At 39.9% G+C, this 14512-nt stretch overlaps 1 protein-coding gene across 7 annotated transcripts in view; it reads left to right on the top strand.

Annotated features, from left to right (window-relative positions):
• sh3bgr (SH3 domain binding glutamate-rich protein) overlaps positions 1-14512 on the top strand; it is a 61013-nt gene that overhangs the window by 40262 nt on the left and 6239 nt on the right. Inside the window, exons 4-9 of one of the 7 annotated variants that reach the window (XM_070893836.1) lie at positions 2247-2309; positions 6026-6118; positions 7411-7446; positions 12781-12810; positions 13367-13396; positions 13683-13709. In XM_070893836.1, coding sequence (XP_070749937.1) covers positions 2247-2309; positions 6026-6118; positions 7411-7446; positions 12781-12810; positions 13367-13396; positions 13683-13709 — 279 coding nt within the window. Of the gene's footprint in view, positions 1-2246; positions 2310-4616; positions 4803-6025; positions 6119-7410; positions 7447-12780; positions 12811-13366; positions 13397-13682; positions 13710-14512 lie in introns of those variants that run through there. The other 6 variants (XM_070893837.1, XM_070893838.1, XM_070893839.1 and 3 more) reach the window with 6 other exon arrangements.

The raw sequence follows: 14512 nt of genomic DNA, 5'->3' as shown, positions 1-14512 counted from the left end.
TAAATCAGTATCATTTTAGCACACTGGATCAATCTCAAACTACTACTTGTTCTGAATAATTACTCTTGGCTCCTGTGATCATCAGGAACTAGTGCGTGAGTGCAGATCAGTGACCTCTCTTAAACAATGGACATAGTTGAGAAGTTTGACCTTGCTCTCAAAACAGACAAATCTCAAGTGGCTCAAGTTTGAGACAAAAGGATAGTGTTTCCAACCGCTTTGGACAGCCGCAAATTGCGCTATTATTCAGTTTATTTTTGCTTGGGTTTCTGTTCGAACTTATTTGAATATCACCGAAGGTAAAATCTGCCATGGACCAGCGCAATCGGGCAGCGTTTTAGAATATAATATAATCTTGAAGAAAAATATTGTTTTAAAATATATTGCTTAATGTATTGGTGCAGTTTGATTAATACAGCTGACATTGGATTTAACACAAAATAAGCATTTTTAATCAGTGTCTAGTCCACCCATAAGTAACCCAATTTTTAAATAACTGAAAATGACTTTTTATAAACTATATAGAACTATTTGCAATGTTGGTGTACAGTAGTCAGTTTCTTAAGTTTAAAAAAAAATGATATTCAAAAGCTTTAAAAATGTTTCTATAAATGCTCTTGCACCCAAAAAGACCTGCTTAATTTTAAGAGCCTACTCAAAGGCCTGCAAACTGACGCATTTAGCGGAAACTTGCAATGGCGATTAATTCGATCTGGGGGCGTGGCCAGTTTTGTGTGCGGGGTTGGCATCCAGCACCATGTTTTCTTAAACCAGTGCAAAAGATCACGGAAGCTCGATTTGCATGGGACATAATTGTGCTTGAAATTCTGCAATCTTTTGCATTGGTTTGGCTGATTTCGGGCGAATTGCACTGAAAAATCCAGTGCAACCTAGCGGAAGCTCCAGGCCAAAATGTTTAAATCTGTTTTTGAGTTCGGCACTTTACTCAAGTGATTTTGTCCCTTCCAACTGTGGGCTCACTACTCCCAGGCCACAAGCAAATGCAAAGGTAATCTGTGGGATGGGCTAGAGCAGGGGAAAGGAGAGTGTTTCTCTACAAATCCAGAATCGATAGACAACAGAATGATGTGCCGGTTTCTGGAATGAAATTGATATTCCACTACGTCATGGCTCAAGGAGCTGAAGATCTAGTATACTATACCACTTTATTTCATTCATTTATTTTATTAAAATAATAACGACCAAAGCTTTTATCTTTGTCTCTGTCATTTGCAAAAAATACAGATTGATTTTAGTTTTTTTTTGCCCAATGTGCTTTTTGTGCTCATCAGCGAAGGATATGAAGGCTAGGAGAAGCGACACTATTCTATTTTTGGGAACCTAATGTCAGTATCCATTACTTCTAGTTGGATACAGGATAGTTGGATGCAGACCCGAGCTTTCTTTAACTCTGCCTTAACCCCAGCCTCAAAAGAAAACCCTCTTCTGCAGCAGTATATTTTTTTCTCTCTTTTGAACAGCGGCCATTTTTATGACCTTTTCTGAGTGAGATTGCCAATAAAGTGCCAGATGGTACACTGGCCTGCAGTCACTAGGAGTTAAGTTAAGGATTGACTAACATCGTTCACTTGGTGCCAGGAGAAAGGAGACACATTCATCTCATTAGTCTGGACTGCATTTGAGCCTAGGTTTCAGAAGTGAGAGTAGTGCACTATTTCCACATAGCAGTTTTACCCTTGTATGCTATTTTAATCCATTTTTCATATGTAAAATCTTCAGAGAAATTTGTTAGTAATTAATTCAGGTCAAAATGTTGTTGGATTACATGTTGCAAGCTCTGCATATTGCTGTAAGAATGCTATGGTAGCGATATCTGGAAAATGGATAAATGGCTTCTATAATGTTATAGATTTTTTTTTCTGTTTTCAGGTTTGCCTTGCATATTGTAATCATTCCAGATACAGTGTATTGAAAGTGTTGGGATATAGGTTCCTATTATAGGTATTCTATACAGGGGGTTAGTATAAGTGGACCAAAACAAATTGGGCAGCATCAAAATTAAGTTTCTGAAGCCTCGCTTATACTTAAAGACTTCAATTCTTTCTTGATGGATGAGGAACAACACTCACTGGGCAAGAGATGTAAACTTACTGAACATCAATTTTCTCATTTTTATTATATTGGATCTGAGGTGGGGAAATTCATTGAAACGTTTTCCTCTTGGTGTGCTAATTAGTTTATATACAATCCTGGGTTTCTTTTGTTTGTTTTTTCCTCTGGTACAGGAAGCACATCAGGCTGCAATCATCCAGAACGGTGAAGTTCCAGAAAACGATAAAGCAAACTTTGTAATTGAACGTTGAATTTCTTCCTCTGTTATGTCTCCCGTCTTGCTCCACTTCCTCATTTGAACTAATACTTATCCAACTGTCGGTGTGTTTCTTGCATGTACTGCAGATTATTGTCTGGTTAGAGCTCTGTTTAGGAGCTGCATAATTGCTTCTTGGTTGGCACATATTGATGGGAGAGAATCTGTTCGGAGTACGTTTTGCAACTGATGACTATATGGGACGGATTGATCCAGCTAAACTGAGGCTTTGTAACATATTTATAATGCACTCATCCAACTGAAGCAATGTTGCAGCCCTATAGTTTCCAGTTTTTGCAAGCAATAGTTTTCTCACCATGATTGTGTTTATAGCCATGCTGCTATCAGTATTGGAGAGCTTATATGTTACTCTATAATTTTCCCTGTGGTTTTAAAAATAGACCTCACAAAAGTACCTAATGTCCCGGATTCTGCGGTCAGCAGCGAAGGGACAGAGCTCACCGCTAACCTTGGAAGAAAGCTGCTCACAAAGGGTCAACGGGCTCTATGGCATCAATTTCCTCTATTACGACATCGATTTCATTTTGGCGCCATCTATAGGGGATCTCATGTCCAGGAACAGTGAAGTCATCAAGCAGGCTCATGGCTCATGCCTCATCTTACATTGAAGCTGAGGGTCTACTGAGGTCTGCAGCAGTTCAGGGCTATTGATGAATACAATATTAATACAATTGGTGTAGAATTCAACAAATGCAAAGATTTTCTGTTCAATGATTCCCTTCCCCCCCCCCACCCCCCCCACAAAGAAAGTTGCTTTATTTCTTCTTCTAAATGGAGTAAAGTGAGGGGAGCAGTAGCCAACTTCAGGCGGCCATAGATAGTCTGGTGAAATGGGCAGAGATGTGGCAGATGAAATTTAATGTAGAGAAGTGGGAAATTATGCATTTGGGTGGAAGAATGGGGAAAGGCAATGTAAACAAAATGGTGCCAATTTAATGGGCGTGTAGGAACAGAGAGACCTGCAGGTTTATGTATACAATTCTTTGAAGGTGGCAGGACTAGTTGATAAAGCAATACATGATCTTTGGCTTTATAAAAAGAGGCATACATTATAAAAGCAAGGAAGTTGTGCTAAACCTTTACAAGTCAGGACACTTAACTTTAGAAACGATATCAAGGACTTGGAGAGATATACCAGAATGCTCCAGGGATGTGGGAAAGACCAGAGAAGCTGGGATTGTTCTTCGAGCAGAGGGGCTTCAGGGAAGGTTTAATGGAGATGCTCAAAATTACGAGGGTATTTGAAAGAAATGTGTTTTTCCACAACAAATCATGATGATCTGGAATGCACTACCTAAAAGGGCAGTGGAAGCTGATTCAATATTAACTTTTTAAAAAGGGAATTGGATATATACTTGAACAGGAAAAATTTGCAGGTTTGGAGCAAGAATGGGGGAATGGGACTAATTGCATAACTCTTTCAAAGGGCCGACCAAAGGCACAATGGACCGACTGGCCGCCTTCTGTGCTATAAGATTCCATGATTCCATCAACAGCTTTTTCATTATCATCGAACAGAGATAATTAAGGGGTGCTTTGATGCAGGTGTTTCAAATTATGAAATGTTATGATAGAGTAGATAGAAAATGGAACCTTTCCAGTGATTGAGGAGCCTAGAATGGGAATGAATAGAAGAGATATAATGTTAAATGAAGATTTAGGACAGCGAGCATGAAAAAGCTTTTTACACAGTGGATTGTGAGGCTGTGGAATCTATTACCAGAGCATATTTAAGATAGATGGTTGAAAGAAAATTACTTGGATTAGATAGGTGGTTGAAGGAAAGAGAAGTAACGGGATTTGGGAACAGAGTAGGCACACAGGATTAGGACTATTGCTTATGTGGAGGATAAATACTAACACTGGCAAGTTGGGCCGAATTACTTGTTTCCATGTTGTAATTTCTATGTAATCACCCGACCTAATTTTTGGTACGAAAATGCCGGGAAATTATAGAGGGGTGTGCTTCTTTTAAAATTGGAAGGAAACTGGTTGTAACCAAATCAGCATGCCGCAAAAAAGTGTGGATTTATCAGTGCAAATCGGTAAAATCTCATTTTAATTATCCTCATCACAAGCATTTGTAAAAACTGGAATGCAGAAAAGGCCAGAATGCTGTGTGCATTTATTTTATGTGCAGTCACTTTTTTTTTGTTTGGTTAACAAAAAAGAATACTCAATCTTCTCTCTCTCCCTGTTGTTCCTCTCTGCAACATTTTTGCATGGCACAACTGTTTTCCCACGACTCCGTTTTTCACTTTGGTAGGGCATTGAGCAGCACTTGCATATAGCTGCAGAAGATCAGCTTGAAGAAAATATTGAAATGTTGCATAATCATTTCGAACAGTCGACAGACATAAATGTAATTATGTATTCGCTTAAATTGCTTTTTGTGTATGCGTGGCATGTGTTTTGTTTGTGCTTTTTTACCTTTTAATTCTGTTTTTTTAACTTCTCAATTTTGTGTGAGGGTGGAAGTGATCAACTTGTGTGAGCACAGTCCTGGCTTAATACGAATTTAAAATAATGCTAATTTGACTTTTTGATGTAAGGAGATTTAAGCCATAACAGATGTCTAACAAACGAACAATATATTTTAACACGTTTAATTATCTGTAAAGAGAGAGCTTTCGGGAGCAATAGTAAATGAAGTGAAGGGTTGTCAAAAAATTAGTTCTGTGTTAATGCAGTCCAAAATTCAAGTATGATACTGGACTGTTAATATTTTCACTAAGCTCTGTGATCTACAAAATATTTGTGTAGTGATATTTTATATGGTAGCCTGAATTTCTGAAGATGTATTCTGACTTTTAAATACTTTATGACCACCATCAAAGGACCTTTGATAGAACTTTATTTGCAGATTCTTGGTGCAAATTGCCAAACATGGACCATAACATTTATTGAATATCTGTGACTTCTGCTAGATTATATAGCATTTCTCTTGTGTTTTACGTCAATAGAAACATGAAATGTATGTATATAATCAGACAAATGCAGTAACTTCAAGACAGTGATCTTAGTTTAGTTCAGATAATGGTGTTAAAGTACTCGTGCTTTTAACTTGAAGCTCTTGATATCTAAACCCTTTGATAAAATGACTACCTGATGACCACTCTTGAATAATATAAATTCTGTTGGTAATTAAGCTTTTGTCAAACTGTTTCATAACTCCTAGAAACCAAAACTGAAAATGCTGGAACACGTGAGTGCCCAGGGTGCAACTGAAGCGAACAGATATGTTGATATGCCCACACCCATGTTCTCCCCCAACCCCCCTTCGCGCCCCACACACGACAGAAATGATGGAAGATATAATAGGATGAGATTTTCTTCTTGCGTTCAAGGAAGAGATAACATTTACTCATGCTAATCACTTCTGCCATTTAACCATCTCCTGTATTTCCACTCAAGCACTTTGCATGTAATTCTATTTTGTAGGTGCATCATTTTTCATCCTTTTGCCACGTTCTGTTTTGAATGCTATTCATTGGTAATATCTTCCAGTTCTGAAACACTCGAGTGTTTACAGCATTTTCAGTTTTGGTTTCAGATTTCCAGCATCTACAGTTTTTTTTTGTTTGTCAGAGCTTCTAGAATCTAGTGGATTTTATGCATATCTTATGTACTTTGCTTTCTTTTCATTCCTTTAAATATCGATGTTCGTGTGTGCAGGGAAACACTGGTGAGAATGAAACCGAGAAAGATGAGGAATCTGCTCACCAAACAGTTGAGCCAGAAGAGTCTGTTGGAGAATCTCTCAGTCTTGTAAACCGTCCTTTCTTTTATTTGAGTGATCTAACCATTTCATTCTTCATTTTAACTCTTAATTTAAATCATTTCAATTAACCAGGAAAACTAATAATCCACATGTGCCTGACAATGCATTTAATAACCATCTTTTGTTCAACCCAGTAATCTTTTTAATTATAGCTAACCAGTTGATCAAACTGGGCATTTTACATGGGGTTTAGTGAGGAACATGATGCTTTTTAATTTTAAAGTTGAGGTAGGATTTGGGAGAAGGGACATGGTGACGCAGCATTTTAGAATATTGTTCTTTCCCTAATCAGGAATGTAGCTAACCTGAAGATAGCAGTATTTTGTGTAAGTTGTATTTCTAGTGCATAATTCTTTTGACACTGGATTGTGACGACAGTTGTGAACCTGGTTTATCAGTAAGATTATTGAACTTGCCGAGCTCCCAATGTAGATTCCTCACTGAAATTACTTCCCAGGGTATGGCATAAATGAAGAATAGCTCTGGTCATTTGTGCTGTGAAATGGTCATTTTGCTGTTCGTGAATTCTTCCACCTGCATTTGGTTCATTCGTTTCATAGTTGCCCAAAATGCCTAGATAATTTGGGAGTGTTATTGTAATTGTTATCGCTCGCCAGCTTCACTTTCTTGCTCTTTAGATCAAAGGAAGAGTTTAAAAAGTAAATTATTTTTTATGGCTTTCCTATTTCAGACCCAGATTTGGCATGCTGAAACTCCATTGGTTACAGTGACTTAATCTTCCTTGTTTTGCTTCTCTTACTTCCCCCCTCCGCACTCCTAGAAAAGAGCAGCTTACATCACAGCATGTTACTGAGAAAAAATAAAAGGGAGATCTTCTCTTGCCAATATGTGCACTAAGTGCTAATCTATAAGCAAATGAATATGTTTAAAGTTAGACTTCAGGGTTCAAGACGTGACTTTTTCTAATCACAATCGCTACGTAGACCTGTCATTATAGTGGCAGGTCATGTGTAGGTGTCCAATGTATTAAACTCTTGCTGTGTCTGCCATATTGCACTATTTGCAGAGTGTTTGTATTAACTCTTGCCTTTTCAGATGGTGTGGTATCAATACGCTACCATTTTGGGCACAAATAACACGTTATCCATTATCTAACATGCTAATCTTTATACTGTCCATCTCATGTTCATCTTTCTACTCAACAAATATGCTTTTCCTAAACTTCTGACACATTTTGGAACCTCTTAAGATTGTATTACAAATGTGTATTTTCTATTGTAGTTTCTTACTTTTGTCGTTTACAATTTCTTCCACTAAGGAGTCTAGTCCTGAAGGCGAATGTGTGGAACAAAAGGTACTTAGTGTGTCCTGCTTGCACTGCAGTATTTGTGAAACAACAACTTGTATTTGTGTAGAAAAGCATTTTCAAGTGCTTTATAGAGAAAAGTAAAAAGAAACAGCTATTGTGCCATGGTGGGAAAGTTGAGCGTAAGCTTGGTTGCAAATGTAGGCTTTATTAGGGTTTCTCATTAATGTGGGCTCTTCAATGTGGGTGGAGAAGAGGAGTGACTTGATGGGGGAGGCGAGAGTCGGGGAGTGAGTTCCAGAGACTAGGTCCAAGGCATAGAATCAGAAATTTACAACACAGAAGAAGCCCATTTGGCCTATCGTATATATGCTGGCTGAAAAAGAACTATCCAGCCCAATCCCACTTTCCAGCTCTTGGTCCGTAGCCCTGTAGGTTGTGACATTTCAAGTCCATATCCACTTTTTAAATGCAATAAGGATTTCTGTCTCTGCCACGCTTTCAGGCAGTAAGTTCCAGACCCCCACCACCCTCTGGGGCAGAAAAGTTCTCCTCAGCTCCCCTCTAATTATTCTACCAATTACTTTAAATCTTTGCCCCTCTGTGCCCCCACCCCACCCCCTGGTTATTGGCCCCTCTGCTAAGGGAAATAGCTCCTTTCTATACACTCTATCTAGACCCCTCATAATTTTATACACCTCAATTAAGTCTTCTCGCCACCTCCTCTGTTCCAACCTATCCAATCTTTCCTCATAGCTTGAATTCTCTAGTCCTGGCAACAGTCTCATAAATCTCCTATGTACCCTCTAGTGGAATCACATCCTTCCTGTAATGTGACCAGAACTGTACACAGTACTCTAGCTGTGGCCTAGCTAATGCAACAGAAGACTCTATTACAGTAGCTTGCTGTATTCCCCCTTCAATTTCTAATCCAATTTGTTATTTTTGAGAGAATCCATCATACTCCAAGGTGTCAATGTTTTTTTTTGAAGAGTTTTTTTTTTTAACTTGCTGCTGGAAATTGACAAGGCCCCAATAATCTGAAAACTGCCCTCGGCAAATGGTGGTTAAAATCCCATCTCCGGATTTTGACCAGTTTCTCTCAAGGATATATTGAAGGGTAAGACTGCAGAAAAGCAGTGGCAAACATTTAAGGAGATATTTCATAACTCTCAGCAAAGATATATTTCAATGGGAAAGAAAGACTCTGAGAAGGATGAACCATCCGTGGCTAACTAAGGAATTAAAGGATGGTATCAAATTGAAAACAAAGGCATACAATGTTGCGAAGAATAGTGGGAGGCCAGGTGATTGGGAAATTTTTTTAAATCAGCAAAGGATGACTTTAAAAAAAAAAAAAAAATTATAGAGAAGATGGCTCATGAAAGTATACTAGCAACAAATATAAAAACAGACTGAGAGCTTCTACAGGTATATAAAAAGGAAGCGAGTAGCTAAAGTAAACGTTGGTCCCTTGGGGGATGAGACTGGGGAATTAATAATGGAAAATAGAAATGGCGGAGACTTTGAACAAATATTTTGTATCGGTCTTCACGGTAGAAGACACGAAAAGTATCCCAATAATTGATAATCAAGGGGCTATTGGAGGGGAGGGGAGGGGGGGGTGAACCTTAAAATTATCACTCACTAGAGAAAAAGTACGAAGCAAACTAATGGGACTAAAGGTGGACGAGTCCCTTGGACCTGATGGCCTGCATCGTAGTGCAGGACATTCTAAAAAGGGAGGGAGAACAGCCAGTTGTTGTGGTGCACATTGGTACCAACGACATAGGTTTAAAAAAAGCAATGAGGTCCTACGAGACGAATTTAAGGAGCTAGGAGCTAAATTAAAAAGTAGACCTCAAAAGTAGTAATCTCGGGATTGCTACCAGTGCCACGTGCTAGTCAGAGTAGGAATCGCAGGATAGCACAGATGAATACGTGGCTTGAGCAGTGGTGCAGCAGGGAGGGATTCAAATTCGTGGGGCATTGGAACAGGTTCTGGGGGAGGTGGGACCAGTACAAACTGGACGGTCTGCACTTGGGCAGGACCGGAACCAATGTCCTAGGGGGAGTGTTTGCTAGTGCTGTTGGGGAGGAGTTAAACTAATATGGCAGGGGGATAGGAACCAATACAGGGAGACAGAGGGAAACAAAAAGGAGACAAAAACAAAAGACAGAAAAGAGATGAGTAAAAGTGGAGGGCAGAGAAACAAAAAGGGCCACTGAATATAAAGGGGCTGCAGGAGGGTCAAAACTAAAAATCATGGTTTAAAAACTAGGATGAAAACACTCTACCTAAATGCACACAGCATTCGAAATAAAGTAAATGAGTTGACGGCACAAATCATTACAAATGGGTATGATTTGGTGGCCATTACAGAAACATGGTTACAGGGTGACCAAGACTGGGAATTAAACATACAGGGGTATCTGACGATTCAGAAAGATAGGCAAGAAGGGAAAGGAGGTGGGGTAGCTCTGTTAATAAAAGATGATATCAGGGCAGTTGTGAGGGATGATATTGGCTCCAATGAACAAAATGTTGAATCATTGTGGGTGGAGATTAGAGATAGTAAGGGGAAAAAGTCACTGGTCGGCGTAGTTTATAGGCCCCCAAATAATAACTTCACGGTGGGGCGGGCAATAATCAAGGGAATAATGGAGGCATGTGAAAAAGGAACGGCAGTAGTCATGGGGGATTTTAACCTACATATCGATTGGTCAAATCAAATCGCACGGGGTAGCCTGGACGAGGAATTCATAGAATGCATAAGGGATTGTTTCTGAGAACAGCATGTAAAAGAACCTACAAGGGAGCAAGCCATCTTAGATCTGGTCCTGTGTAATGAGACAGGAAAAATAAACGATCTCCTAGTAAAAGATCCCCTCGGAATGAGTGATCACAGTATGGTTGAATTTGTGATACAGATTGAGGATGAGGAAGATGTGTCAGAAAGGAGCGTACTATGGGGGTCCTTGTGCATGAATCCCAAAAGGTTAGTTTGCAGGTGCAGCAGGTAAGCAGGAAGGCGAATGGAATGTTGGCCTTCATTGCGAGAGGGATGGAGTACAAAAGCAGGGAGGTCTTGCTGCAACTGTATAAGGTATTGGTAAGGCCGCACCTGGAGTACTGCGTGCAGTTTTGGTCACCTTACTTAAGGAAGGATATGCTAGATTTGGAAGGGGTACAGAGACGATTCACTAGGCTGATTCCAGAAATGCGGGGGTTACCTTATGATAGATTGAGTAGATTGGGTCTTTACTCGTTGGAGTTCAGAAACATTTAAAATCATGAAAGGGATAGAGGCAGAGAGGTTGTTTCCACTGGTAGGGGAGACTAGAACTAGGGGGCACAGCCTCAAAATACGGAGGAGTCAATTTAAAACCGAGTTGAGAAAGAATTTCTTCTCCCAGAGGGTTGTGAATCTGTGGAATTCTCTGCCCAAGGAAGCAGTTGAGGCTAGCTCATTGAATGTTTTCAAGTCAAAGATAGATAGATTTTTAACCAATAAGGGAATTAAGGGTTACGGGGAGAGGGCGGGTAAGTGGAGCTGAGTCCACGGCCAGATCAGCCATGATCTTATTGAATGGCGGAGCAGGCTCGAGGGGCTAGATGGCCTACTCCTGTTCCTAATTCTTCTGTTCTTATGTTCTTTATCGTAGGGTCTTAAAAGAGGTGGCTGCAGAGATAGTGGATGCATTGGTTGTAATCTACCAAAATTCCCTGCATTCTGGAGAGGTCCCAGCGGACTAGAAAGCCACAAATCTAACGACCCTATTTTAAGAAAGGAAGGAGACAGAAAGCAGGATACTATAGACCAGTTTAAAATCTGTCATTGAGAAAATGCTGGAGTCCTTCATTAAGGAAGTATCGTAGCAGGACATTTTGAAAATCATAATTCAGTCAAGCAGAGTTAGCATGGTTTTATGAAAGGAAAATCATGTTTGACAAATGTGCTCAAGTTCTTTGAGGATGTGACGAGCAAGTTGGATAAAGGGGAACCAGTAGATGTCGTGTATTTGGATTTCCAGAAAGCATTCAATAAGGTGCCACATAAAAGGTTACCGCACAAGATAAGAGCTCATGGGGTTGGGGGTATTATATTAGCATGGATAGAGGATTGGCTAACTAACAAAGCAGAGAGTCGGGATAAATGGGTCATTTTCAGTTTAGCAAACTGTAACTAGTGGGGTGACGCAGAAATCTGTGCTGGGTCCTCAACTATTTACAATTTATATTAATAACTTGGATGAAGGGACCGAGTGTAATGTAGCCAAATTTGCTGATGATACAAAGGTAGGTGGGAAAGCAAATTGTGAGGAGGACGCATAGAATCTACAAAGGGATATCGATAGGCTCAGTGAGTGGACAAAAAATTGGCAGATGAAGTATAATGTGGGAAAATGTGAGGTTATCCACTTTGGTAGGAAAAATAAAGCTAATTATTTAAATGGGGAGAGGTTACAAAATGTGGTGGTAGAGTGCCACTGTACATGAAACAAGTTAGCATGCAGGTACAGCAAGTAATTAGGAAGGCAAATTGAATGTTTGCCTTGCAAGAGGGATGGAGTATAAAAGTAGGGAAGTCCTTCTACAACTGTACAGGGTGTTGGTATGACCACATCTGCAGTACTGTGTACAGTTTTGGTCTCCTTATTTAAGGAAGGATATACTTACACTGGAGGCAATTCGGAGAAGGTTCACGAGGTTGATTCCTAAGATGAAGGGGTTATATGCAGGTTGGTCCTATACTCATTGGAGTTTAGAAGACTTAGAGGTGATCTTATTGAAACACATAATCTGAGCGGACTTGGCAAGGGTAGATGCAGAGAGGATGCTTTCCCTCGGGGAATCAAGAACTATGGAGTATAGTTTCAGAATAAGCGATCGCCAATTTCGAATGGAAATGAGGAAGAATTTCTTCTGACGGTCATGAATCGTTGGAATTCTCAACCTCAGAGCTGTGAAGGCTGGGTCATTGAATCTATTTAAGGTGGAGATAGATTTTTGTAAGATAAGTGAGTCAAGGGTTTTGGGGAGCGGGCAGAGAAGTGGAGTTGAGGCCAGGATCAGATCAGCCATGATCTTTTTGAATGGCATAGCAGTCTTGAGGGGCCAAATGGCGTTCTCCTACTCCTATTTCTTATGTCCTTATAAGGAATACCTGAGCAGGGATCTTACAGGGATGGGTCATGTTAGCAGCTATGTTCCAGACCTCAGAGTATCTGAGAAATAAGCTTTCCATTCAATAGAAATAACCATGACACTCTGAAGTGAGTGTCAGTTCTTCAATCATTGGTTTAACTACATGTGTGCAGAACTTTGCCTCTCCCCGACTCTACAACCGTCTCATCTATTTGTTTTTATGACGTTACCAGGCAAAGGAAGAGGAACAGCCAGAGACAGAGGTTGGACCAGCAGTGTGTTCTTTTTTTTAACTAATTATATTTATGCTATAATACATATGTTTAAAGGAAAATGTAAGGGGGGAATACTTCCAATGCAAACTATTCATTGGGAAGGGTTTAGGAGGAATCTTCTTTATCTGCCCCTTGCCAATCCAAAATTTTCTTGACCTAGGTTATGTTCTCCTCCCACTTCTCTCCCTGCTCCACACTCTAGAATTACCAGGGTGCTCTCCTTCTCACTCTCCAGCCCCAACTCCATATGCATGAGCTCTGTCCAACATCAATTTGCATTTATAGGACGCCTTTAACAGAAAAGAAAATGGGGTGAGTGCAGTCAAGCTTGATGGCCTTTTTTAAAGTACATAACATTAATGTAGAAAATGCTTCAAGGCACTGGCCAAGAGGAAAAAGAATAAGTAAATAAATGAAGTAGATGCTGAGCCATGGTGGGAGAGTTAGACCAGGTGACAGATGGTTCTTGTGCAGCTGCGTCCTTTTGCACTGTCTGCCATGTCATTCCTGCTTATGTTCCTTCTGTTTCTATTAATTTTACCAGGGCAAAGAAGAGACAGAGCCAGTTACAGAGGTTCGATCAATAGATTCTATGAATGCCTAAAAACCATTGGTGATTCAGAAACGAATTTAACAGGCTATCGTGTGTAACAATCCTAGTTTTCATGCATGTCCTGGTCATGAGTTTTAAAATGATATGTATTTCAGATGCAAACTGCTTGAAGGTTGTTCTCATTAGATTTAGATAGATTATACATCTTTTTGCCGCCTTCTCATTATAACTAACCAAAACATTCCACACTTTTGTGATTTCTAGTATTCCAGCTATTTTCCTTTTTTCATTTCCTTTCTTTCTTTAGGATGAAGAAGAACAGCCTGTAACTGAGGTAGATCATTTGTTACATGCTTCATCTGTTTTTTTTGTTATCTCATACTAATTAATCAATCATTCTCTTTTTGTAGTAAGAACGTAACATAAGAAATTGGAGTAGGCCATTTGGCCCCTCAAGCCTGCTCCACCATTTGATAAGATCATGGCTGATCTGATCATGGACTCAGCTCCACTCCCCCACCCACTACCCATAACCCTTCATTCCCCTATCGCTCAAAAATCTGTCTATCTCCACCTTAAATATATTCAATGACCCAGCCTCCACAGCTCTCTGGGGCAGAGAATTCCATAGATTTGCAACCCTCCGAGAGAAGAAATTCCTCCTCATCTCAGTTTTAAATGGACGGCTTCTTATTCTAAGACTATGTCCCCTAGTTTTAGTTTCCCCTATGAGTGGAAATATCCTCTCTGCATCCACCTAGTTGAGCCCCCTCATTATCTTTTAAGTTTTAATAAGATCACCTCTCATTCTTCTGAACTCCAATGAGTATAGGCTTAACCTGTTCCACCTAGCTTCATAAGTCAATCCCCTCATCTCCAAAATGAACCTTCTCTGAACAGCCTCCAATGCAAGTATATCCTTCCTTTAAATATGGAGACCAAAACTGTACGCCGTACTCTAGGTGTGGCCTCACCAATACTCTACAGTTGTAGCAGGACTTCTGTTTTTATACTCTTTCCCCCTTGTAATAAAGGCCAACATTCCATTTGTCTTCCTAATTACTTGCTGTATCTGCATATTAACTTTGTGTTTCATGCACAAGGACCCCCAGGTCCCTCTGTACTGCAGCACTTTAC

Source organism: Pristiophorus japonicus, chromosome 11, assembly GCF_044704955.1.
Source record: "Pristiophorus japonicus isolate sPriJap1 chromosome 11, sPriJap1.hap1, whole genome shotgun sequence".
In the NCBI taxonomy this organism is placed as follows: Eukaryota; Metazoa; Chordata; class Chondrichthyes; family Pristiophoridae; genus Pristiophorus; species Pristiophorus japonicus.
This window is presented reverse-complemented; position numbering and strand designations above follow the sequence as displayed.